Raw genomic sequence first — 25,705 nt, 5'->3', positions numbered from 1 at the left:
TGTACAATGCTAGGATTTGAGATAAAATCTGGACGGGGTGAACAGGGGTCTATCCCCTTCGGAGCCAGGTTTAAAATTCCACACCTGAGGTCAGGAGTTCGAGACCAGCCTGACCAACATGGTGAAACTCTGTCTCTACTAAATACAAAAAATTAGCCGGGCGTGGTGGCGGGCATCTGTAATCCCAGGTACTTGGGAGGCTGAGGCAGGAGGCACAGGTTGCAGTGAGCCGAGATCACACCATTGCACTCCAGCCTGGGCCACAAGAGCAAACTCCGTCTCAAAAAAAAAAAAAAAGAAGAAGAAAAAGAAAATCCCTTTCTGTAACTCAGTGTGTGAGTTTGATGGACAGTGGCGCACTGGTGGGGTCAGGCGGACTTGGAAGGCTGCCATCAGGTCTTGGGCGGTGGCTCCGGAGTGTAATCCCAGGGCTTTGGGAGGCTGAGGTGGGACAATCGCTTGATCTCAGAAGTTGGAAACCAGCCTGGGCAACACAGCGAGACCCCCGTCTCTACAAAAAAAAAAAAAAAAAAAAACTTAAAAACTTAGTCGGGTGCAGCGGCTCACGCCTGTAATCCCAACACTGTGGGGGGCCACGGAAGGAGGGCTGCTTGAGCCCAGGAATCTTAGACCTGCCCGGGCAACAGTAAGACCTCCGTCCCTACAAAACAAAACTCCACACCAAAAACAAACAAACAAAAACCCTAAAATTAAGTGGGCGTGGTGGCGCGCGTCCGTAACCCCAGCTGCTAGGGAGGCTAAGACAGGAGCATCGCTTGAGCCCGGGAGGTCGCAGCTGCAGTGAGCCAGGTCGTGAAATTGCACTCCAGCCTGGGCTACAGACCCTGTTTCTTTTCTTTTCTTTTCTTTTTTGAGACAGAGTCTCGCTCTGTCGCCCAGGCTGGAGGGCTGGAGTGCAGAGGCGCGATCTCGGCTCACTGCAACCTCCGCTTCCCGGGTTCAAGCAATTCTCCTGCCTCAGCTTCCCGAGTAGCTGGGACTACAGGCGCGCGCCACCACGCCCGGCTAATTTTTTGCATCTTTAGTAAAGACAGGGTTTCACCATGCTGGCCAGGCTAGTCTCGAACTCCTGACCTCATGATCCGCCCGCCTCGGCCTCCCAGAATGCTGGGATTACGGCGTGAGCCACCGCGCCCGGCCCAGACCTCGTTTCTAAGAAACAAAAAATAAAGGCTGCGTCCGCTAGGCCAAGGGAGGCGCAAGGTAGTTGCAGAGGGCGAAGCCCACGAAGCGGAGGATTTCTCGGAGCCAAGTCCGTTTTCGGGGGACGGGGATCCCAGACTCCTGCGTCCCCAGGTGCCCCGCTTCTGGAAACGCATCTGGGGTCAAGCGCAGGACGAGGCGAAGGCCCAAAGTCCTACGCCCGCCGCTCGCCGTCTGGCTCTGCCCAGGGAAGCACAGGGCGGAAGGAGCCCTTTTTCCGGCGCGCAGACGCGCGACCAGCCCAGCCAATCAGCGCGCTCCCTCTGCTGGCCCGACCGGCGCTCTGGTGACGCGCGACGTCGGCCTTCGCCCACGGCTCTTGGGCGACGACCCCTCCCACACTCGCCGTGCTTGTTAGCTGCGCGCCGCGCTTCTTGTGCGACGGCCCCTGGGCGGCGGCGCGTTCGGGCGCGGCCCTGGCGCGCCCCCTGGCGGCCCGGAGGGGCGCGGCGGGCGCGGCGCTGACCCGGAGGCGGCGGCGGCGGTGCCCGGATGGAGGCACGTCATTGTCCCCCGCCGGGCGGCTGGGCTGTGTGCGGCGGCGGCGGCGGCGGCGGCGGCCGAGGGGGATGGAGCGAGCGCCGAGCCGGGTCAGGTAAGCTCCCGCCTCCTTCCCGCCCGCCGCAGGCCGGCATGGGGCCCGCGCAGCGGCCCGCTCGCCTGGGCCGCCGCTGGCTCGGCCGCCCCTCAGCCGGCGCGGCCCGCCGGGGGCTGGTGCGGCCCCTCGCCCGCCTCCCCCTACACAGCCGCGGGCCGCCCGGGACCCCGCCGCTCTAGGGGCTGCGGCGCCACCGCCCGCCCGGGCCAGGCCGCTGGGGAGGGGGCGGCGGCCGCGGCGGGCGGGCACCGGCGTAGCCGGGCTGCGCGGGGAGGCCGGGCCCCCCTGGTTGCCATGGACACTGCGCTCCCACCCCCACCCGGCCCCAGCCCGCCCGTTCGGCCTGGGGGCCGGGCAGGCAGGCGGGAGGCTCGGGGCGGCCGGGGTGGGCGTGTGCTGGCCGCTGACCGCGGAGCCCGGCGTCCCTGGCCCGCCCGCCGCCCCCCGCGTGGCTGCCACCTCCCGCCCCGGAGCCCCCTCAGAGCCCCGGGCCGGCGTCCCCGCCCCCACTGCATCCCTAACAGAGGCAAACTTTTCCCACCTTGGGCGCTCCCTCCCCAGGCCTGGCCACCTGGCTGCTCCGTGGAGAGTCCGAGGTGCCCACGCCGGGCGGAGCGGCCACCCCGAAGGGAGAGGAGAAGCCGGGCGGCGCGTCCCCAAAAGCATGTGTGCCTCCCTAGCGTTTTTTATTTTCGGGGCAGGAAGAGCCAGCTTACCTGGAACGGGGGATCCGTTGCAGATGTTGGAAATGAAAATTGGACGGAACAAGTTTTCCCTTCTAGGACTTTAACCCGTCTAACATGCATGCAGTGGAGATGACTTTTGTTAATGACTCTTAGGAGCCCGTGGGGTCACTTGTTTATGGGAAAACATGTTGGTTATGTAAAGTCAATACCCTGACAGCAAAACTGTTTGAGAAACTAGTTAACGCCTCCTTTTCAAGGTAACCACAGAATCCTAGGTTCTCGTTTTGGTGGCCTCTCAAAACGTTTCGAAGAGTTGTACGTTTTAAACCTAATTCTTTTTACTATGTCACTCATTCAAATTGCCTAGGGGATATGAATGATCAGTTTCACTTATTTGTTTTAAATTAGGGTCAGTTTCACTTTCTGTTCTGTATCTTTGGATCAAGTCTACAGTAAGTATTTGGTTTATAAAGTTTAAGGCCAGTCGTTTGGTTTACTTAAGTGTAATTAAGACGAAGGTTTTGTCTTTTTAAAGCGTGTGTGTTTTCTCTTATAACGGAAATGCTATGAGAACGTGGATTACATTGTTTATGAAGAAGCAGAGCGTAGCAGTTTCTCTTTAAACGTGTTGATATTATTACCTCAATGTATGCAGAGTGCCACAGTGTCTAAATAGTGAAACTCCACAAATGAATAAAGAATAATGCATTCTAGCATTTGATAACAAGGGAGACATACCATATAAGAGACTGGGAATTTTAAGGCTTTGAGTAAGACTTGTATTTAAAGCAAAGGAAACACTTGTGAAGTCTCATTCCTCCACACAGATCCAACCTCGATTCATGTTCATGTTGTTTTTTTGAGGCAAGATCTCCCTCTGCTGCCTAGGCTGGAGTGCAGTGGCGCAGTTGTAGCTCACTGTAGCCTCAATCTCCTGAGCTCCAGCAGTCCTCCCACCTCAGCCTCCTAAGTAGGAAGGACTACAGGCACATGCCACCACACCCAACTAATTTTTTTTTTTTTTTTTCTTAAAGAGACAGGGTCTCACTGTTGCCCAGGCTGGTCTGCAACTCCTGGGCTCAAGCCATCCTCATGCCTTGGCCTCCCAAAGTATTGGGATTACAGGCTTGGGTCACCATGCCCCACCTGTAGGTTGTTGTTTTTAATGCTCTTGTAACTTTTATATATCATCAGAAGCTGTTGCTTAAAAGTTCTGATATTTGTAACAGTAATATTTAGAAGCTTTACTGAAAGTGAGGAACATGCAAGTATATGAATCTTAAGTCCTACATAACATTGTTTAGCTTCAAGAAAGGTTATGTGTGTAGCAGATGGAGTTTAGTTTGATGCCTGATGGTTTTAGGTCAAGACTTCATTGGCTGAATATACAAATGAAGGCGAATGGATAGTTTTGGTTGGTTTTTCCAGTTACAATGCTGTATGGTTAATGATGACTTGAATTGTGCTTTCGTTAAATTTTTTTTCACTTAAGAGGCTTTTGTCCCTTTTAAAAGGTAATTGGAGCAAATAAAATGGTTTTATTTGGTCATTTGTTGGTGATTGTTCTGAAGGTATGTTTATCCCCTGAAAATTAAGGTTTTTGTTGCTGTTTAGTGTTACTGTAAATAAGGCTGGATTAACCTTTTCTTATATTTCTTACAACTCTATTTGGGCTTTCTTCTTCCTTTTCTTTCTTTTTTTTTTTTGAGACAGAGTTTCACTCTTACTGCCCAGGCTGGAGGGCAATGGCACGATCTCGGCTCACCACAACGTCTGCCTCCTGGGTTCAAGGGATTCTCCTGCCTCAGCCTCCCGAGTAGCTGGGATTACAGGCATGCGCCATCACGCCTGGCTAATTTTGTATTTTTAGTAGAGACGGGATTTCTCCATGTTGGTCAGGCTGGTCTTGAACTCCTGATTTCAGGTGATCTGCCTGCCTCGGCCTCCCAAAGTGCTGGGATTACAGGTGTGAGCGCCTGCGCCCGGCCTCTTCTTTCTTTTTTTCCTGCATTTTTTTCTTCTGTCCCCACACTGTTTCATAATTTCTTTAAACTATTAGATGAGGAAAAATGTAAACTGTATTTGGAGGATAAGGCTCAAGCTTTCTTCCTCATTGAGGGTCAGCTACCTTTGACTGATTTAAAATTTCAATTCAGTTTTTTTCTTAGTTCATTGAAATTGACAAACATCTTTTCTATTTCTACTTGAGTTCAGAAACTTTAAGATTGTATTTTTTTGGGTGATAATCTTACCCTAGTTAAAAATTACACCAGCCTGGCCAACATAGTGAAACCCGGCTCCACTAAAAATACAAAAATTAGCCGGGTGTGGTGGCACGCACCTGTAGTCCCAGCTACCCTGGAGGCTGAGGCAAGAGAATCACTTGAAGCTGGGAGGTGGAGAAGGTTGCAGTGAGCTGTGACAGCGCCACTGCATTCCAGCCTGGGTGACAGAGCTAGACTTTGTCTCAAAACATAACAAAACAAACAAACAAAAAAATTACAAGCAACAAAATTGATGCTTTTAAAAAACAAATTTGGCCAGGTTCTGTGGCTCATGCCTGTAATTCCAGCATTTTGGGAGGCAGAGGCAGGAGGATCGTTTGAGGCCAGGAGTTCAAGACCAGCCTGGGCAACGTAGTGAGACCCTGTCTCTACAAAAAAGAAAAACCCCAGAAAGTTATTGTGAGCAGCCAGTTTGGAAGGTACGTGGGTATTTTATTATCCCTACTTCATAGCATGGGTAGTACTTTTTTGTACTTTTACAGTATCATTTTCTTTTAAAGACAGTGTCTCGCTCTGTCGCCAGGCTGGAGTGCAGTGGCGCGATCTCAGCTCACTGCAACCTCCGCCTCCCGGGTTCAAGCGATTCTCCTACCTCAGCCTCCCGAGTAGCTGGGATTACAGACACGCACCACCGTGCCCAGCTAATTTTTGTATTTTCAGTAGAGAGGTTTTCACCATGTTGGTCAGGATGGTCTCAATCTCCTGACCTCGTGATCCCACCCGCCTTGGCCTCCCAAAGTGCTGGGATTACAGGCGTGAGCCACTGCGCCCAGCCTCAATATTAAAAAAAAAAAAAAATTTTAAGGCCATTTCTACTCCAGAGTTTTTTAAGGATCAAATGATATACTGTATGTTAATCATTCAGCACAAGCTGGTGCTAAAAGCAAACGCTAGTTGTTTTCTGTTCCCGGACTTTGTTCATTAAGTTGTTCTCGACATGTATGGAAAGCTTTCTCTACACCAGGTCAGAGGATGTGAATAAGAACATGGTAGAGAACAGCAAGTAAAACAGCTGTGGAGTAGATGCCAGCACGCTACCGTAGAAATCAGCACAGGGTGCTGTGGGGTCCTTGAGGAGGGGTTTCTAACCCAGTCTTGGGGGAATGGTGATGTCAAGGAAAGTGTCCCAGAGGAAGTAAATTCTAAACTGAGAAGTGGAAGTGTGAACTGGCTGGAGGTGGAAGGATGGAAAAGAGTCGGAGAAAAGAACAGCATGTGCAGAGCCCAGAGACAGCAGGGACAAAAGAAAAAAAACAAGACTTCAGCATGGTGGGAACATGACGGAGAGGGTGTTTGGCAAGGTTATTAGGTCAGACAATGCGAAGTCCAGACATGAAGATGTTGTGCTGTGGGTAGTTGGGCCACTCCTGAAAGGTGTTCTTTCTTCCTTTCCTTTTCTTTCTTTCTTTTTTTGAGGCAGAGTTTCTCTCTGTCAGTCTGGAGTGCAGTGGCATGATCTCGGCTCACTGCAATCTCTGCTTTCCGGGTTCAAGCTATTTTCCTGACTCAGCCTCCCGAGTAGTTGAGATTACAGGCACGTGCCCCCACGCCCGGCTAATTTTTGTATTTTTAGTAGAGATGAGGTTTCACCATGTTGGCCAGACTGGTCTCAAACGCCTGACCTCAGGTGATTCACCTGCCTCGGCCTCCCAAACTGCTGGGATTACAGGTGTGCACCACCATGCCTGGCTAATTTTTGTTGTTCTTAGAGACAAGGTCTCACCATGTTGGCCAGGCTGGTCTCAAACTCCTGACCTCAAGCGATCTGCCCACCTTGGCCTCCCAAGGTGCTGGAATTATAGGCATGAGCCACCACGCCCGGCCTCCTGAAAGGTTTTCTACACAGGAGTGGCATGTCTAGATGTGGCTACTGTTGGGCGATTTTAGAAATATCCCTAAAAGAATTCTGTTGACAAGGTGGCATAACCAGAAGGAAGCCTGGCTGGGAACGCTGGACCTGGCTCTCAGTCCCAGTTGCTGACTGGTTGCTTCATTTTATAGGCCCTGGGGATTCTGTCTGATCTCTCATACGTTCCTTATGAAAATTAAGTTAATGTATGTCCAGCAGTTGATGCAATGCCCAATACATAGAAAATGCTCAATTAGTGGTAGCCCTAATATTTTAAAATAGGACTCAGAAAGAAAATTATAATCAAGTCCTTTCATAACAGATATTTGTGTTCGAGTTTGATGTCAGTATTGGCTTACGGGTTTTATTTAAAAAGTCATACATTCCATATAAACGAGCCTCTTCAGAAAAATGGTTTTAAAGGTGAGATCTCTATAATTATAATTTTAAAAAATATAATGTATTTCACTTGGTGCCATTTGCACTTTAAGCACAAAATTAAGTCTAGATTTTCTCTGTGTAGTTGATGCTTTTCTCTGAGGAATTATACTCAAATCGAAGATTTAGTCAAATGTATTACTGTGTATAATTTTTCTAGTTTTAAGCAGTACAGAAGGAAAATATAGGTACTTAGTAAATAAACAGAACTGAGAATTGAAATGTCCAATTATAAACTGAAATGCCAGACTTTTAGGGGGCATGAAATGAAATGAGAAGTTGTTTTAATCAAATACTTCACTGAAGATTTTAAAATAAAGATTGTTGACATTCAGATTATGATGATGCTAAATGTCCCAAGGAGATTATTACAGAAATGTTAGAAAGTACTGTTGTTTTTATATTTGGGTGATGTGTTTGAAAATCACTTTAAAATGGCTGGAATGATCTTCCAAGATCTAACGGTAGGGTAAGGAGATTGCTTTTGTCACCTGATGAAACAAATACATACTTTTCATCTTTTGCAGAGTTGAACAATGACCATAGTTGACAAAGCTTCTGAATCTTCAGACCCATCAGCCTATCAGAATCAGCCTGGCAGCTCCGAGGCAGTCTCACCTGGAGACATGGATGCAGGTTCTGCCAGCTGGGGTGCTGTGTCTTCATTGAATGATGTGTCAAATCACACACTTTCTTTAGGACCAGTACCTGGTGCTGTAGTTTATTCGAGTTCATCTGTACCTGATAAATCAAAACCATCACCACAAAAGGATCAAGGTACTGTTTTTCAAAAGAGAGAATTACCGCTAGAAACTCCTGTGTAAATGCTGCTGGGGCTTGGTGGTTTCAGAGAGAGGCTTATTTTGCAAGGCATGAGGCCACCTGAGTGGCCAGCAGAGTTGCATTACTTGATGGGCTTTGTTTTCCTGTTACTTGTTCGTGATTGACTGACAACAGGGTAGGTTGTTTTTAGTTGCTAGAATATTATTAGTTTCTTTTATTCCAATTTTTTTTTTTTTTTTTTTTGAGACGGAGTCTCGCTCTGTCGCCCAGGCTGGAGTGCAGTGGCGCGATCTTGACTTGCTGCAAACTCTGCCTCCCGGGTTCAGGACATTTTCCTGCCTCAACCTCCAGAGTAGCTGGGACTACAGGCACCTGCCACCAAGCCCGGCTAATTTTTTTTTGTATTTTTAGTAGAGACGGGGGTTCACCATGTTAGCCAGGATGGTCTCGATCTCCTGACCTCGTGATCCACGCGCCTCAGCCTCCCGAAGTGCTGGGATTACAGGCATGAGCCACCACGCCAGGCCCTTTTATTCCAATTTTTTTTAAGAATAAACTTTATCTTGGTGAGAATTGAGATGGGCAAGCATTATAATAACTTGTTAACCAGTAGTTATTCTAGTTCCCTAAGTAGATGACTTTTACAAATTTAAAGGTGTTTTGTAAAATGGTTGTCTTTTGACAAATGAGCTTTACCCAGTTTTTTTTGTTTTTTGTTTTTTTTTCCTGGCAGTTAAAAATCATTCGTAGTAATAAAGCTCTTTGAAAGAGAGCAGATAGGCTGGGCACGGTGGCTCCGCCTGTAATCCCAGCACTTTGGGAGGCCAAGGCAGGTGGATCACCTGAGGTCAGGAGTTTGAGACCAGTCTGGCTAATATGGTGAAACCCCATCTCCACTAAAAATACAAAAATTAGCTGGGCATGGTGGTGTGTGCCTATAATCCCAGCTACTTGGGAGGCTGAGGCAGGAGAATCGCATGAACCTGGGAGGCAGAGGTTGCAGTGAGCCCAAGATCGCACCATTGCATTTCAGCCTGGGCAACAGAGTGAGACTCTGTCTCAAAAAGAAAAAAGAAAAAAAAAAAGAGAGCATGTAACACAAATGTTACATTCGTTATAATGATACAAATGTGGTTACGTTTGTTAAAACTCATCCAGATAAATGAGACAGTAACACTTTAAGTTGGTACTTCAAGACTTTTGCATTTGAGGACATGAAGATTTGAAATACAATAGAATTTCCTAGTTAGATTGTTGTTTGGCTTAGAGCATGCAGCCCAGACAGCTTTGAATGCAGCCCAACACAAATATGTAAACTTTCTTAAAACATTGAGTTTTTTTGAGATTTTTTTTTAAGCTCATTAGCTGTCGTTAGTGTTAGTGTATTTTACGTGTGGCCCAAGACAATTTGTCTTCCAGTGTGGCCCAGGGAAGCCAAAAGATTGGACACCCCCTGGCTTCGAGTAGTTTGATCGCCATGTTGTTTTTGAGTCCTTTAGTAAGTTTCTTTTTTTTTTTTTTTTTTCTGAGACAGAGTCTCGCTCTGTCGCCCATTCTGGAATGCAGTGTGGCGTGATCTCGGCTCACTGCAATCTCTGCCTGCTGGGTTCAAGCAATTCACCTGCCTCAGCCTCCCGTGCGCGCCACCATGCCCAGCTACATTTTTGTATTTTTAGTAGAGATGGGGTTTCACCATGCTGGCCAGGCTGGTTTCAAATTTATAATCCACCCGCCTCGGCCTCCCAAAGTGCTGGGATTACAGGTGTGGGCCACTGCACCCGGACAACAGTAAGTTTCATATTGTGATGTGGGGGTGGGTGTTGCAGTTTGGCTTGCTGAAGGTGTTTGGGGTAGGGGGAAGTTTATATCATGAAACACAACCTAATCGAATGTTGCACATGGAGGTGGAAAGTCCTTTGGCTTCTCTCCAGCAGGACTTTCCCACAGGACCTCTTTCTCCACGGCCTTCAACCTCCTGTCATGTTGCTGGGGCTTCTCTCTCTTCTTAGGACTGAACTCACATCTCCCCACTCTCCCCTTTTCTGGGGCTCTCATCTCTTTCTCCACAGAATCCTTTCTCTTGTCCTAATTTTGCTCTCCTTTCCCCACCAAGCTGTAGCCTGCCTACGCCTGCCTACGCCTGCCTACGCCTGCCTAAATAACCACTAATAACTCTCTTCAGATGGAGAATGATTCTACATGACATCTCACCCTTTTGTTTTTGTTTTTGTTTTTGTTTTTTTTGAGACGAAGTCTCTCTCTGTCACCCAGGCTGGAGAGCAGTGTTGCAATCTCGGCTCACTGCAACCTCCGCCTCCCGGGTTCACACCATTCTCCTGCCTCAGCCTCCTGAGTAGCTGGGACTACAGGTGCCCGCCACCACACCTGGCTAATTTTTTGTATTTTTAGTAGAGACAGGGTTTCACTGTGTTAGCCTGAATAGTCTCGATCTCCTGACCTTGTGATCCACCCGCCTCGGCCTCCCAAAGTGCTGGGATTACAGGCATGAGCCACTGTGCCCGGCCCAATCTCAGCCTTCCGTTAGAGCACTGGGGGACTGCCAAAGCCTTTGAAAAATTAGTCTTGCCATTGATGATTTTCAGCTTTCCTAAATAAGTTGTTTCTTGAGCTTCATCTTGAGTTCCATTATCATACTTAGTTATTAGTAATCTGTTGATAATCTTCAAAATTTTTAGGTCATAGGTAGTCTACTCACAAGTGTGTGCAGTGGTACCTGATAGCCTGAGTTCAAAACCTGCTTCCTTAGTGGTAAAATGGGAATGACATCAGCACCAGCCATTAGAATTGCAGCCATTTGGCCTAGTAAGGGCTCCCTACATGAGATGGTAAGGACGGCAGTGATGGTGGCAGTGAATTAGCATCCATGGCAGATGTTACAAGGAATCAAATGTGTCTCATTTTTTCTATTGATTGTATTATTTATTTTTTAAATGTTCAAAGTGCATATAAAAGAGTAATTATAATGAACTTTCATGTAGCCATCAACCAACTTTGACATTTATCAACTTACGGGCAGTGATACCAGCACCTACCTATCTCTCCACAACATTATTTCAAATCCAATACTTCATCTTTCACTTGTATTTTAGTGTATACATCTAAAGAGTTTTTTCTAAAAATCAAAAATGTATTTACATGAAAAAGTCATTCAGTGTTCATATTTCTCTGGTTGTTTTATGTATATATAAAATATATATACATAAAATACGTGTGTGTGTATATATATATATATATATATATTTTTTTGAGATGGAGTCTCTCGCTCTGTCTCCCAGGCTAGAGTGCGGTGGCACTGTCTCAGCTCACTGCAAGCTCTGCCTCCCGGGTTCACGCCATTCTCCTATCTTAGCCTCCCTAGTAGCTAGGACTACAGGTGCCCGCCACCACACCTGGCTAATGTTTTGTATTTTTAGTAGAGACAGGGTTTCACCGTGTTAGCCAGGATGGTCTCGATCTCCTGACCTCATAATCCGCCTGCCTCAGCCTCCCAAAGTGCTGGGATTATAGCCGTGAGCCACTGTGCCGGCCCTATATATATATTTTTTTAAGCAGTTGTTCAGAGCAACATCCAAATGAAGTCTACACTTTGCATTTGGTAGATATTTCTCTCAAGTTTCTTTAAATCTGTAACCCTCTCCCTTTTCTGTCCTTGCAGTTTGTTTACTGGAGAAACCAGATCATTGAAAATTTCTCATGTTCTGGTTTCTGTCTTTTAAAATGTCCCTCTTCCCCCTGTGTTTCAGGTAGGCTGGTCATGAGATTTCGGATCTTGTAAAGATTGAGGTTTGACGAGGTGTTACTATTTATTTAGCTTCAGTATGCAAAGCTTGGTTTCTGACTCTTTCTTGTTTATTTTTCTAGCCCTAGGTGATGGCATCGCTCCTCCACAGAAAGTTCTTTTCCCATCTGAGAAGATTTGTCTTAAGTGGCAACAAACTCATAGAGTTGGAGCTGGGCTCCAGAATTTGGGCAATACCTGTTTTGCCAATGCAGCACTGCAGTGTTTAACCTACACACCACCTCTCGCCAATTACATGCTATCACATGAACACTCCAAAACATGTAAGTGTTCCGTGTTGTGTTTGTAGTATTGTAGTGTGCTAACCTACTTTCATTTTTTCCTCTGAAATGAAAGTGAAAAATTAAGCCAGGAGTGCTATGATTACTAAGAAGTTGGTTTATTCTTTTAGAAACCAAGGAGGAGGACTCAGGATTGGGATTCAGGTTGCATGAGAAACATTTTGCACCTAATTAGACCTGTGAAGGTATTTAAAAAGAAACATTTTATCAGCTTTTGGCATTTCTGAAATCGTTGTTGGTTTTCTACACTTACTAAAAAAATGTGACAGAAATATCTGACATTAGCTGGGCTCACACCTGTAATCCCAGCACGTTGAGAGACCGAGGAGAAAGGATCACTCGAGCCCAAGAGTTGGAGACCAACCTGGACAACATAGTAAGACTCCATCTCTACTAAAAATAAAAATAAAAATTAGTCTAGCATGGCAGCACACACCTCTAGTCCCAGCATACTCAGGAGGGTGAGGCAGGAAGGTCACCTGAGTCTGGAAGGTTGAGACTGCAGTGAGCTGTGATCGCACTGCTGTACTTCAGCCTAGGCAACAGAAAGAGACCCTGTCTCAAAAAAAAAAAAAGTCTGATGCCAGCAACTTGGGACAGGCGAGGTTAAGAAATCCTGCCTCTCCTGGCATTTATACCATGTTGGAAGGCTCAATCATTTACATGCTTATAAGCCTTAGAGGAGAGGGACTCTCTTGTCACTGCCCCCAACCTCCTGGAATTCAGACTAGACTTTCCCTTTAGCATTTGAGAACCTCATCTTCAACCTACATGGCAGGAAATCAGTTAAAGCTTATTAAAATGTCTTTAATTAGAAGGAAGCCAACTCAGTGGTTGACTATCAACCTTCAGAATTTGGAACATCCGTTTTTTAGGTTTTGGCCTTCTCCATGTGTTGTAAATATCCTTCATTCTTTATAAATGCAGTCTCCTTGTTCTTTGATCTAAATTAATGGCTCAGATTCATGTGTGTATGTTCTGGGGCTATTAGTTACTAGGATTAAAAAAAAAAAATCCTTGGTTTCTTTTTGAATAGTTCTTTACTTAATGGAGAATTTAAATTGGTTCTTTTAAAACTGATTTTTTTTTCCCTCCAAAGAGCCAAGTAATGCTTGTAAAGAATTTGGAAAGTACAGAGAAACTTAAAGAAACCAAAGAAAAATCACCTAGAATCTCACCACCTACCTAGGGGTGTTTGTTATGCCAGAATTAACGTTCTGTTTGCCCTCATTTTCTCCCTTTCTCAGTCCATAATTCATTCCCCACAGACAGCTTTCCTATCACTTTTGCGCTTAATGAAAGTAGGGTGTGGATGAAAACCCAGCACTAGCACCTGGACAGCAAGAGAGAGGACCAAGACAAAATTCAGAAGCTCCCGATGTCCAGAATTAGGTGCCTATCTTTTATGCTACTGGTAGTTTTTGTGCTTGCTTCCTCCCTCCCTCCCTTCTTCCCTCTCTTTCTCTCTCTCTTTTCCCAGCTTTATTGAAGTATAATTGATATATACTAAATTACACATATTTAAAATACATAATTTGATGCATTTTGACATTTGTATACACCCGTGGCACTAGCATCAAGATTAAGATAATGAACATGTTCATCACCCTCAAAAGTTCCCCGATGCCCCTTTGAAATCACCCTTTCCATCCTTTCCCCACCCTCCTGCCCGGCAACCACTGATCTGCTTTCCGTCACTATAGATGAATTAGTTTAGATTTTCTAGAGTGTTGTTTATGTGGAATTGTACAGTATATATTCTCATATTATCTCGCTTCTTTCACTCAGCATAATTCCTTTAACATTATTCCATTTGTGCCATGTAGCATCACTTCATCGTATTGTTGAGTAGGATTCCATTTTATGGCTAGATCACAATTTGTTTCTCCATTTGTCTATTGATGGGCATCTGGGTCATTTTTCACTTTGTGCCGTTACAAATTAAGCTGCTATGAACATTAGCAAACAAGCCTTTGTTAGGACATGTTTTCATTTCTCTTAGGTAAATATCTAGGAGTAAAATGGCTTGGTCCTGGGGTGGGTGTGTACTTTAACATTTTAAGAGACTTCCAGACTTTCCAAAAGGGATTGCAGTGTTTTATAGTCCCACCACTGGTGAATGAAGCTTCCATTTGCTCCACGTCCTTCCCAATAGTTGGTGTGGTCAGTCTTCTTCAGTTTTAGCCATCTCCATAGGTGTGTAGTGTGGTAGTATTTTGTTGTGGTTTTAATTTGTACTTTCATAATGAATAATGCTGAACCTCTTTTCTTTTTTGTTTTGTTTTTGTTTTGAACATCTTTTCATGTGGTTATTTGCCATCTGTATATTTCCTTTGCTAAAATGCCTGTTGAAATCTTTTGCCCATTTGAAAACTGGTAGTTTTCTTATTGTTGAGCTTAGAGAGTTCTTTATATATTCTCGATATACGTCTTTTATTATGTAGGCTGGGATTTGTCTTTTGATTCTTTTCAGTGTCTTTTAAAGAGTGCATTTTTTGTTTTGGGAAATTTCATTTCATTTTTTTTTCTTTTTATTCGTGGTGCTGTAGGTGTTTTAAGAAATCTTGGCTGGGTATGTGGCTCATGCCTGTAATCCCAGCACTTTGGGAGGCTAAGGCAGGTAGATCACTTGAGCCCAGGATTTCAAGACTAGCCTGGGCAACGTAGGGAGAACTCATCTCTATACAAAAAAAATCAAAAATTAGGCCAGGTGTGGTGGTTCATGTGTTTCGGGAGGCTGAGGCGGGTGGCTCACTTGAGTTCAGTAGTTTGAGACCAGTTTGGGCAACATGGTGAAACCCTGTCTCTATAAAAAATACAAAAATTATTTGGGCTTGGCGGTGTGTGCCTATAGTCCCAGCTACTTGGGAGACTGAGGTGGGAGGATCACATGAGCCCAGGAGGTTGAGGCTGCAGTGAGCCATGATTGTGCCACTTTATTCCAGTCTGGGTGACAGTAAGACCATGTCTCAAGGAAAAAAGAAAAGACAAGAAAAAAAAAAACTTTTCCTACCTACAGGTCACAAATATTTTTCCTATACTTTCTTCTAGAAGTCTTAAAGTTTTAGCTTTTGTTTTTGGGTCAGTGGCCCATTTTAAGTTAATTTTTGTTTGTGATGTGAAGATGGAGCAAGTTTATTTTTTTGCATATGGATGTTCAGTTGTTCTAGCACCATTTGTTGGAAACATAATCCTTTTGTCACTAAATTGTCTTTGCACCTTTATCAAAAATCAGGTGATTGAAGCACTTTAGACAGAAGAAAAAAAATCAGTAAGCCATATCAATACGATCTATTTCTGGACTCTGTTATGTTGTACTGATCACTTGTTTTTCTTGACACCGTAACACAATGTCTTGATTACTATATATTTTAAAGTTTTGTGGCCAACTGCAGTGGCTCATGTCTGTAATCCCAGTGTTTTGGGAGGCTGAGGCAGGAGGACTGTTTGAACCCAGGAGTTTGAGACCAGCCTGGGCAACATGTCAAGACCCTGTCTCTCCAAAAAAAAAAAAAAATTAGCTGCATCTGGGAACTCATGCCTATAGTCCTAGTTACTTCAGAGGCTGAGGCAGGAGGATTGCTTGAGCCTGGGAGTTTGAGGCTGCCGTGAACTGTGATTGCACCACTGTATTACAGCCTGAGTGATAGAGTGAGATGCTGTCTCAAAAAAAAAGTTTTGGAACCAGGTAAGTCCTCCAACTTTGTTCTTTCTCCGAGTTATCCTGTAGCCTGGGCAACATTGTGAGACCTCGTCTTTACAAAAAATAAAAAAAATTCGCTGGGTGTGGTGGCAAGCGCTAGTCCTGGCTACTTGGGAGACTGAGGTGAGAGGCTCGCTTCAGCTCAGGAGGTGGTGACTGCAGTGAGCCGTGATTGTGCAGGTACGCTGCAGCCTGGGCAACAGAGTGAGATCTTACGTCAACCAAAATAAAAAAGTTGTTCTGGCTCTTCATGGTTGCTTGGCCATTTGTATTTTCAAATGAATTTTAGAATCACTTTGTGAATTTCTACAAATAATCTTCTTGGTATTTTGATTGGGACTGTGCTGAATATTTAAATCAATTTGATGTGAATTGACACCTAAACAGTATTATTTTCTGACTCACAAGCAAGGTATACCTATTTATTTAGGCCTTGTTTTTTGTTGTTGTTGTTGTTTTGTTTTGTTTTTGTGACAGTCTTGCTGTGGTGCACAGTCACAGCTCACTGCAGCCTTGACCTCCTTGGCTCAAGGGATTCCCTTGCCTCTACCTCATGAATAGCCAGGACTACAGGCATGTGCTACAACACCTAGCTAATTTTTTGTTTTTTTGTAGAGACAGTCTCACCATGTTGCCCAGGCTGGTCTTGAACTCCTACACTTAAGCAGTTCTCTTGCCTCAGCCTTTTTTTGTTTTTGTTTTTGTTTTTTGAGACGGAGTCTCGCTCTGCCGCCCGGGCTGGAGTGCAGTGGCACTATCTCAGCTCACTGCAACCTACGCCTCCCGGGTTCACGCCATTCTTCTGCCTCAGCCACCTGAGCGGTTGGGACTACAGGTGCCTGCCACCACGCCGGCTAATTTTTTTGTATTTTTAGTAGAGATGGGGTTTCACCGTGTTAGCCAGGATGGTCTTGATCTCCTGACCTCATGATCTGCCTGCCTCGGCCTCTCAGAGTGCTGGGATTACAGGCGTGAGCCACTGCGCCCGGCCCTTTTTTTTCGCTCTGTCACTCCAGGTGGAGTGCAGTGCCACTATCTCCACTCACTGTAACCTCCACCTCTTCGGTTTAAGTGATTCTCCTGCCTCAGCCTCCCAGGTAGCTGGGATTACAGGCTCGCACCATCACTTCTAGCTAATTTTTGTATTTTTAGTAGAGATGGGGTTTCACAGTGTTGGCCAGGCTGGTCTCAAACTCCTGACCCCAAGTGATCTGCCCGACTCGGCCTCCCAAAGTGCTGGGATTACAGGCATGAGACACTGTGCCCAGCCTCTTGCCTCAGCCTTTCAAAGTGTTGGGATTTCAGGCATGAGCCACTATGCCTGGCCTAGGCCATCTTTAGTTTCTCGTTGCCCAGGCTGGAGTGCAGTGGCACAGTCTCGGCTCACTGCACCCTCTGCCTTCTGGGTTCAAGCAATTCTTCTGCTTCAGCCTCATGAACAGCTGAGATTATAGGTGCCCACCATCATGCCCGGCTAATTTTTGTATTTTTAGTAGAGACGGGGTTTCGCCCTGTTGGCCAAGCTGGTCTCGAACTCCTGGCCTCAAATGATCCACCCGCCTCGGCCTCCCAAAGTGCTGGGATTACAGGGGTGAGCCACTGCACCCGGCTGGAATAAATATTTTCATTAACTATTACAAAGGGTATTTTATTTTTAAAATTTCAACTTACCAATTGTTTATTGCTAGCATATAGAAATACATTTTTCAGATTTTGATCTTATATCTTGGAACCTTGCTTAAGTCACTTATTAATTGTAGTAGGTTTTTTTTTTTAAGATCCCTTAAGATTTTATAGACGCAACTATGTGATACGTGAATAAAGATAATTTTACTTCTCCATTTCCAGTCTGTGTAGGTTCTTTATTTATTTTTCTTGCTGTTTTTTTCTAGTAAAGAGACCTCCATTACATTGTTAAATAGAGGTGATAAGAGTAAAAATCCATGTCTCTTTCTCAGCCTTAGAGGAAAAGCATTCAGTCTTTTACCATTAAGTATGGTGTTGTAGGTTTTTCATCGATGCCTTTTACCAGGTTGAGTTGTTTGATGCTTGAATGTTAAACCAACCTTGCATTCCTGAGATGACTCACACTTGGTCATGATGCATTATTGTATGTATTATTGGCTTTGATTTGCTAAAATTGTAAAACAGTTTTGTCTTCATAAGTATTATTAGCCTATAGTTTCTTATAATGCCTTTTTTTTTTCTTGTTTTGGCATTAGGGTAATGTTGGCATCATGGCATGTGTTGGGATATGTTTTCTTCACATCTGTTTCCTGGAAGAGTTTGTACAGAATTGATGTTATTTCTTCTTTAAATGTTTGGTAGATTTCAGCGGTGAAGCCATCTGGACCTTGCAGTTTCTCATGGGCAGGTTTTAAACTACATTCTTCTTTTCTTTGTTTTGTTTTTAGAAGACAGGATCTTGCTCTTTTTCCCAGGCTGGAGTACAGTGGCAAGATCATACCTCACTGCAGCCTCCACCTCCTGGGCTCAAGCAGTGCTCCCACCTCAGCTTCCTGAGTAGCTAGAGGTGTGCATCACCACACACAGCTAATTTTTAAATTATTTTTGTAGAGACGAGGTCTCACTATGTTGCCCAGGCTAGTCTTGAACTCCTGGCTTCAAATGATCCTCCCCGCTTGGCCTCCAAAAGTGCTAGGATTATACCACCATACCCAGCTTTCTGTCTCCTTTTTTGTTTGATCAATCTGACCACAAGTTTTTTAATCTTACTGATCTTCTCAAAGAACGAGCTCGTGGTTTCATTGTTAACAGTTTTCTGTTTCATTACAGTTTTCTGTTTTATTGATGTTTGTTGTTACTGTCATTATTCCATTTCTTCTGCTTACTTTGGATTTAATGTGCTCTGTTCCAGTGTCTTAAGGTGGAGTCTTAGGTCATTTGATTTGAGATCTTTCTTCTTTTCCAATGTAAGTGTTAAATGCTATAAATTTCCCTATGGGTGGTACTTTAGTTGTATCCCAGATATGTTGATATGTCATATGTCAATTTTTTTTTTTTTTTAAGACAGGGTCTCACTCACTCTGTTGCCTAGGCTGGAGTGCAGTGGTGCCATCATAGCTCACTGCACCCTCAACCTTCTGGGTTCAAGTGATCTTCCCACCTCAGCTTCCCAAGTAGCTGAGACTACAGACATGCACCACCATGCCTTTTTTTTTGTTTTTTTTTTTGTTTGTTTGTTTTTGTTTGTTTGTTTTGAGACAGAGTCTTGCTCTGTTGCCACGCTGGAGTGCAGTAGTGTGATCTCGGCTCAACTGCAACCTGCGCCTCATGGGTTCAATCGATTCTCCTGCCTCAGCCTCCTGAGTAGCTGGGATTACAGGCACATGCCACCACACCCAGCTAATTTTTATATTTTTAGTAGAGATGGGGTTTCATCATGTTGGCCAGGATGGTCTCTTATCTCCTGACCTTGTGATCCACCCGCCTCAGCCTCCCAAAGTGCTGGGATTACAGGCGTGAGTCACCGTGCCCAGCCTAATTTTTTTTTTTTTAAATAGAAATAGGGTCTCGCTAAGTTGCTCAGGCTTGTCTCAAACTCCTGGCTTCAAGACAGTTGTCTTGAACTGCTGGCGCCCAGGCTAGAGTACAGTGGCATGATCTTGGTTCGCTGCAGCCTCCACCTTTCAAGTTCAAGTGATTCTCGTACCTCAGCCTCCTGAGCAGCTGGGATTACAGGCATGCGCCACCACACCTGACTGATTTTTGTATTTTTTAGTAGTGATGGGGTTTCGCCCGTGTTGGCTAGGCTGGTCTCAAACTCCTGACCTCAGGTGATCCACCCGCCTCGGCCTCCCAAAGTGCTGGGATTATAGGTCTGAGCCACTGCACCTGGCCTGTTATGCCCTCTTGATGAACTCATTTGGTTACCATTTATGAAATGACCCTCTTCATCCCAAATAATATTCTTTGCTCTGAAATCTACTTCGTCTGAGATAAATTTAGCCACCCCAAGCTGGGCATGATGGCTCATGCCTGTAATCCCAACACTTTGGGAGGCTGAGGCAGGAGGATGGGTTAAGCTAGGAGTTCTAGACCAGCCTGAGCTACATAGTGAGACCCTCTCTGTATAATATAAAATATTAAAAAATTGGGCTGGGTGTGGTGGCTCACGCCTGTAATCCCAGCACTTTGGGAGGCCAAGGCGGGCAGATCACGAGCTCAGGAGATCGAGACCATCCTGGCTAACACGGTGAAACCCCATCTGTACTAAAAATACAAAAAATTAGCCAGGCGAGGTGGCGGGCGCCTGTAGTCCCAGCTACTCGGGAGGCTGAGGCAGGAGAATGGCATAAACCCCGGGGGCAGAGCCTGCAGTGAGCCGAGATCGCGCCACTGCCCTCCAGCCTGGGCGACAGCGAGACTCCGTCTCAAAAAATAAAAAATAAATAAAAATAAAATATTAAAAAATTAGCTAGGCATGGTGGTGTGCTTCTATAGTCTTAGCTACTCGGGAGGCTGAGGTAGGAGGATCACTTGAGCCAGGGAGTTGAAGGTTGTAGAGAGCTATGATTATGCCACTGTACTCCAACCAGGGCAACGAAAGGAGACCCTGTCTCAAAAAAAAAAAAAAGCCACTCCAGTTTTCCTTTTCGTATCGTTTCTCTTTTTTTTTGAGGTGGAGTCTCACTTTGTCACCTATGCTGGAGTGCACTGGCATGATCTTGGCTCACTGGAAACTCTGCCTCCTGGATTCAACTCTGCCTCCTGCCTCGGTCTCCTAAGTAGCTGGGATTACAGACATGTGCCACAGTGCCCGGCTAACTTTTGTATTTTTAGTAGTGATGGGGTTTCACCATGTTGGCCAGGCTGGTCTTGAAATCTTGACCTCAGGTCATCTGCCTGCCTCAGTCTCCCTAAGTGCTGGGATTACAGGCGTGAGCTACCATGCCCAGCCCACTCCAGTTTTCTTATGATTCATGTTAGCATGATATATTTTTTCCATCTTTTTATCTTTAACCTATTTTTGTCTATATATTTAAAGTAGATTCCCTTTTTTCTTTTTTTGAGACGGATTCTCGCTCTGTCACCCAGGCTGGAGTGCAATGGCGCGATCTCGGCTCACTGCAACCTTCACTTCCCAGGTTCAAGTGATTCTTCTGCCTCAGCCTCCCAAGTAGCTGGGACTACGGGTGCACCACCACACCCAGCTAATTTTTGTATTTTTAGTAGAGATGGGGTTTCACCATATTGGACAGGCTGGTCTCAAACTCCTGACCTCGTGATCTGCCTGCCTCGGCCTCCCCAAAGTGCTGGAATTACAGGAGTGAGCCCCCATGCCCAGCTTTAAAGTGGATTTCTTATAAATAGCTTATTAATTTGATCTTGCTTTTTATCCAGTAGTAGCCTCTGCCTTTTATTTTGAGGCATTATACCTTTTACATTTAATGAGATTATTGGTATGAATGGGTTTAAATCTACCATCTTGCTATTTTTTTTCCTATTTGTCCCATTTATTCTTGGTTGTCTTTTAAAATCTTTTTCCTGCCTTCTTTTGGATTGATATATGATTTTATTTAATCTGCTTCATTGGCATATTTTTGATATTTTTTTTCATGGTGGTTACTTTAGTTTATATCTTTAATGTATCAGTTTACCTTCAAATAACATTCCTCTTCTCAGGCCGGTGCCAGTGGCTCATGCCTGTAGTCTCAGCACTTTGGGAGGCTGAGGCGGGCAGATCACTTGTGGTCAGGAATTCGAGACCAGCCTGGCCAATATAGCAAAACCCCGTCTCTACTGAAAATACAAAAATTAGCCAGGTGTGGTGGCTCATGCCTGTAATCCCAGTTATTCAGGAGGCTGAGGCAGGAGAATCGCTTGAGCCTGGGAGTCGGAGGTTTCAGTGAGCCAAGATTGCACCACTGCACTCCAGCCTGGGCAACAGAGCGAGACTCCGTCTCAAAAAAAAACAAAAAAAAACAGGCGGGACGCAGTGGCTCATGCCTGTAATCCCAGCACTTTGAGAGGCTGAGGCTGGAGGATCACCTGAGGATGGGAGTTTGAGACCAGCCTGGTCAATATGGTGAAACTTCGTCTCTACTAAAAATACAAAAAATTAGCCTGACATGGTGGCAGATGCCTGTAATCTCAGCTACTTCGGAGACTGAGGTGGGAGAATCGCTTGAACCTTGGAAGCGGGGGTTGCAGTGAGCCAAGAACACACCACTGCACTCCAGCCTAGGCAACAAGAGCGAAACTCTGTCACAAAACAAAACACAACAATATTCTGCTCCTCGTGAAGTATAAGAACATTTTGGTAATATACTCCATCTTTCCTTTCCCATCTTTGTGCTATTGTTGTCATGCATTGTTGTATTATTTTTTCCTTTAAATTCATTTTAAAAGTTTTGTTTTAGATAGTTTAAAGCTTTTAAGAAATCATTTCTGTTTATCTACTTGTTTACTGTTTCCACTGCTTTTCATTCCTTTTTATGTATCCAGATTTCCATTTGGTATTTTTCCTTACTTTTGTTTTGTTTTGTTTTGTTTTTTGATGCTCAGGGGTTGTTTATTTTACTTTGTTGTTGATTTTAGTTTTTTTTTTTTTTTTTGGTTTGAAATGTCTTTATTTTGCTTTTTTTAAAAATCTCAACTTTTTATTTGTGGTAACTAGATTCACATGCACTTGTAAGAAATAATACAGAGAAATCCCATGTACCCTTACTGAACCTCCCCCAGTGATAACACTGTAATGGAATATCACAAGCACAGTAGTGACATTGATATAGTCAAGATACAGAGCATTTCTATCACCTACAGAACCCAGCATGTTTCCCTTTCCCAAGCCCACTTGTGTCCCTGCCTTCCCCTTAACCTCTGGTGACCACTGATTCTCCATTTCTATGATTTTGTCATTTCAACAGTATTAACGTGAATTATATAGTATGTAACCTTTTGGAGTTGGCTTTTTCACCTAGCATAATTCTCTTAAGATTGATCCAGGTCGTTGCATGTATTAATAATTCTTTCATTGGTAGGTAGTATTTCATGGTATGGATACGCCACAGTTTTTTTTTGTTTGTTTTTTTTTGAGAGGAAGTCTTGCTCTGTTGTCCAGGCTGGAGTGCAGTGGCACGATCTCAGCTCACTGCAGGCTTCGCCTTCTGGGTTCACGCCATTCTCCTGCCTCAGCCTCCCGAGTAGCTGGGACTACAGGTGCCCACCACCACACCTGGCTAATTTTTTTTGTATTTTTAGTAGAGACGGGTTTCACCGTGTTAGCCAGGATGGTCTCTATCTCCTGACCTCGTGATCTGCCCGCCTCAGCCTCCCAAAGTGCTGGGATTACAGGCATGAGCCACTGTGCCGGCCTGATAACGCCACAGTTTCTTTAACTACTTTTCCATTAAAGGATATCCGGTTGTTTCTAGTTTTGGGATATCGTGAGTGGAGCTGCGGTAAACACATCTAGGTTGTTTCTAGTTTTGGGATATCGTGAGTAGAGCTGCAGTAAACACATCCGGGTTGTTTCTGGTTTTGGGGGATTGTGAGTGGAGCTGCGGTAAACATCCGGGTTGTTACTAGTTTTGGGTTATGGTGAGTGGAGCTGCTATAAACGTGAGTGTGTATATAGCTCTTTTTGTCAGCATGTCTTCATTTCTCTGGGATAAATGCCCAGGACTGCAAATGCTGGGTTATATGGTAGTTGCATGTTTGATTTTATAAGAAACTGCCAAAGCAATATATGAGAGTTCCAGCTTCCTTGCATCTTTGCCAACATTTGCTGTTGTCACTAGTGTTCATTTTACCTATACTGATAGGTGCGTAGTGATAACTCAGTGTGGCTTTCATTTGCATTTCCCTAATGCTTAAAGGTATTGAACATCTTTTCATGTGCTTATTTGCCATCTGTTTGTGTTCTTTGGTGAAACATGTGCCTGTATCTTTCCCTCATTTTCTATCATGTTCTTTGTTGTTGTACTGTCAAGTTTTGAGGATATGTGGTTTCCAAATGTTTTCTCCCCATCTGTAGCATGTCTTCATCCACTTCGTGGATGTTTTACAGACAGAGGTTTTTAATTTTGGTGAAGTTCAATTGGTCAGCCTGTAGTGGATTGTGCTTTTAGTGTCAAGTTTAAGATCTCTTTGCCTAGCTCTTGATCCTGCAGATTTTTTCCTATGTTAATTTTTTCCTGTAAGTTGTATTGTTTAATGTGTTGCATTTAAGTGTGTGATCCATTTTGAGTTATTTTTTTTAGAAACTGAGATTTAAGCTGAGTTTTTTTGTCTGGATGTCATTTGCTCCAGCGTCATTTTCTTGAAGAAGCTGTCTTTCCTCTGTTGAATTGCTTTTGTATCTTTGTAATTAAAAAAAATCATTTGGGCATATTTGTGTGTCTGTCTCCAGGTTTCTGTTCTGTTGTGATGATGTATGTGTCCACCACTCTACACAAGTCCTTGTTACTGTAGTTATGTAGTAAGTCTTGTCATCGGTTAGAATGATTCCTTCCACTTTATTCTTCAAAATAGTTTCGGCTATTCTAGTTACATTGCTTTTCATTACAAATTATAAAATAATCTGTATAAAATATTTTGCTGGGATTTTGATAGGAAGTACACTAAACTTGTGTTTTAATTTGGGGGGATTAACATCTTTACTATGTCCCTGAAGTCTGCTTTATTCTTTATTAATGTAACCATTCCTGATTTTTTTGTTGTTGTTGGTTTCTTTGTTTTTGAGACAGAATCTTGTTCTGTGACGCAGGCTTTGTGCATTGGTGTGATCATAGCTCACTGCATCCTCAAAATCCTCAAAATCCTGCATCCTCAAAATTTTGATCTCAAGCTATCCTCCTGCCTCAGCCTTCCTTCTAGCTTCGGACTACAGGCGTGTCCCACCATGACCAGCTAATTTTTTTATTTTTACTTTTGTAGAGATTTGGTCTCGCTGTGTTACCCAGGCTGGTCTCGAACTCCTAGCCTCAAGTGATCCTCCTGCCTTGGCCTCTGAAAGTGTTGGAATTACAGGTGTGAGCCACTGTGCCTGGCCCTGCTTTTTTTTTTTTTTTTTTTTTTTTTTTCCTCCTTGAGATGAGGTCTCACTCTGTCACCTGGGCTGGAGTGCAGTGGTGCGATCATGGCTCACTGCACCCTCCAACTCCTGGGCTCTAGGAATCCTCCATCTCAGCCTTTGGAGCAGTTGGGACCACAGGCATGCACCACCATGCCCAGATAAAATTTTTTCCCTGCTTTGTTTTGATTAATGCTTGCATGACGTATCTTTTTTATCCTTTTACTTTCAGCCTGCCTGTGTCATTACATTTGAAGTGAGTTTTTTTGTAAACAGCGTATAGTTGGGTTGTGTTGTTCAATCCATTTTGTCAGTCTGTGTCTTTTAACTCTCTGCTGCTCTAGGCTGGGTGTCCTTCACCCTCATTTATTTAGAACATTGACTTTTAAGGTGATTATTGATATTTTAAGACTTAAGGCTTATTCTGCCATTTAATGTTGTGTTTTTTGTTCTGTTCTTTTTTATATATCTGTGTTTTCTTGCTTCTCTGTGGGTTATTTGAATACTTGAAAGTGTTTTTCAAAATTAAGTCATTTTGCTTTACTTGAGTCATTCTTTCTTTTTTGGGGGGTGGGTCGTGGACAGGGTCTCACTCTGTCACCTAGGCTGGAGTGTGGTTGCACGATCTCAGCTCACTACAGCCTCAGTCTCCCAACGTCAAATGATCCTCCTGCCTCAGCCCCCCAAGTGGCTTGGACTACAGCTGTGCGCGACCATGCCTGGCTAATTTTTGTAGAGACAGGGTTTCACCATGTTGACCAGGCTGGTCTCAAACTCCTGGGCTCAAGCCATCCGCCCACCTCAGGCTCACACAATGCTGGGATTACAGGCGTGTGCCACTGGGCCTGGAGCCTTTTTAGTGGTCACTTTTAGGGACCACGTTTACACACACATAACTTTTACCACGGTTTATTGGTATTGTGATTTTACTAGTTTGAGGGACGTATAGAAACATTACTTCCCTGTGTCCTTTACTCTCCACTAGTTATAATTGTTTTAAA

General features: G+C 44.5%; 1 protein-coding gene across 8 annotated transcripts in view; it reads left to right on the top strand.

Moving 5' to 3' along the window:
- The first annotated feature begins 1,675 nt into the window (after positions 1-1,675).
- The window catches only part of USP42 (ubiquitin specific peptidase 42), a 56,125-nt gene continuing 32,095 nt past the window's right edge, over positions 1,676-25,705 (top strand). For 2 of the 8 annotated variants that reach the window (XM_031013109.3, XM_031013103.2), the window contains exons 1-3: positions 1,676-1,819; positions 7,608-7,857; positions 11,746-11,946. In XM_031013109.3, the coding sequence (XP_030868969.1) occupies positions 7,617-7,857; positions 11,746-11,946 (442 nt within the window). In that variant the 5' untranslated portion in view covers positions 1,676-1,819; positions 7,608-7,616. Of the gene's footprint in view, positions 1,820-2,281; positions 2,766-5,052; positions 5,213-6,964; positions 7,066-7,607; positions 7,858-11,745; positions 11,947-12,074; positions 12,341-13,211; positions 13,357-18,554; positions 18,601-23,828; positions 24,662-25,705 lie in introns of those variants that run through there. The other 6 variants (XM_055346480.2, XM_055346479.2, XM_031013107.3 and 3 more) reach the window with 6 other exon arrangements.

Source organism: Gorilla gorilla, chromosome 6 (genome assembly GCF_029281585.2).
Source record: "Gorilla gorilla gorilla isolate KB3781 chromosome 6, NHGRI_mGorGor1-v2.1_pri, whole genome shotgun sequence".
In the NCBI taxonomy this organism is placed as follows: domain Eukaryota; kingdom Metazoa; phylum Chordata; class Mammalia; order Primates; family Hominidae; genus Gorilla; species Gorilla gorilla.
This window is presented reverse-complemented; position numbering and strand designations above follow the sequence as displayed.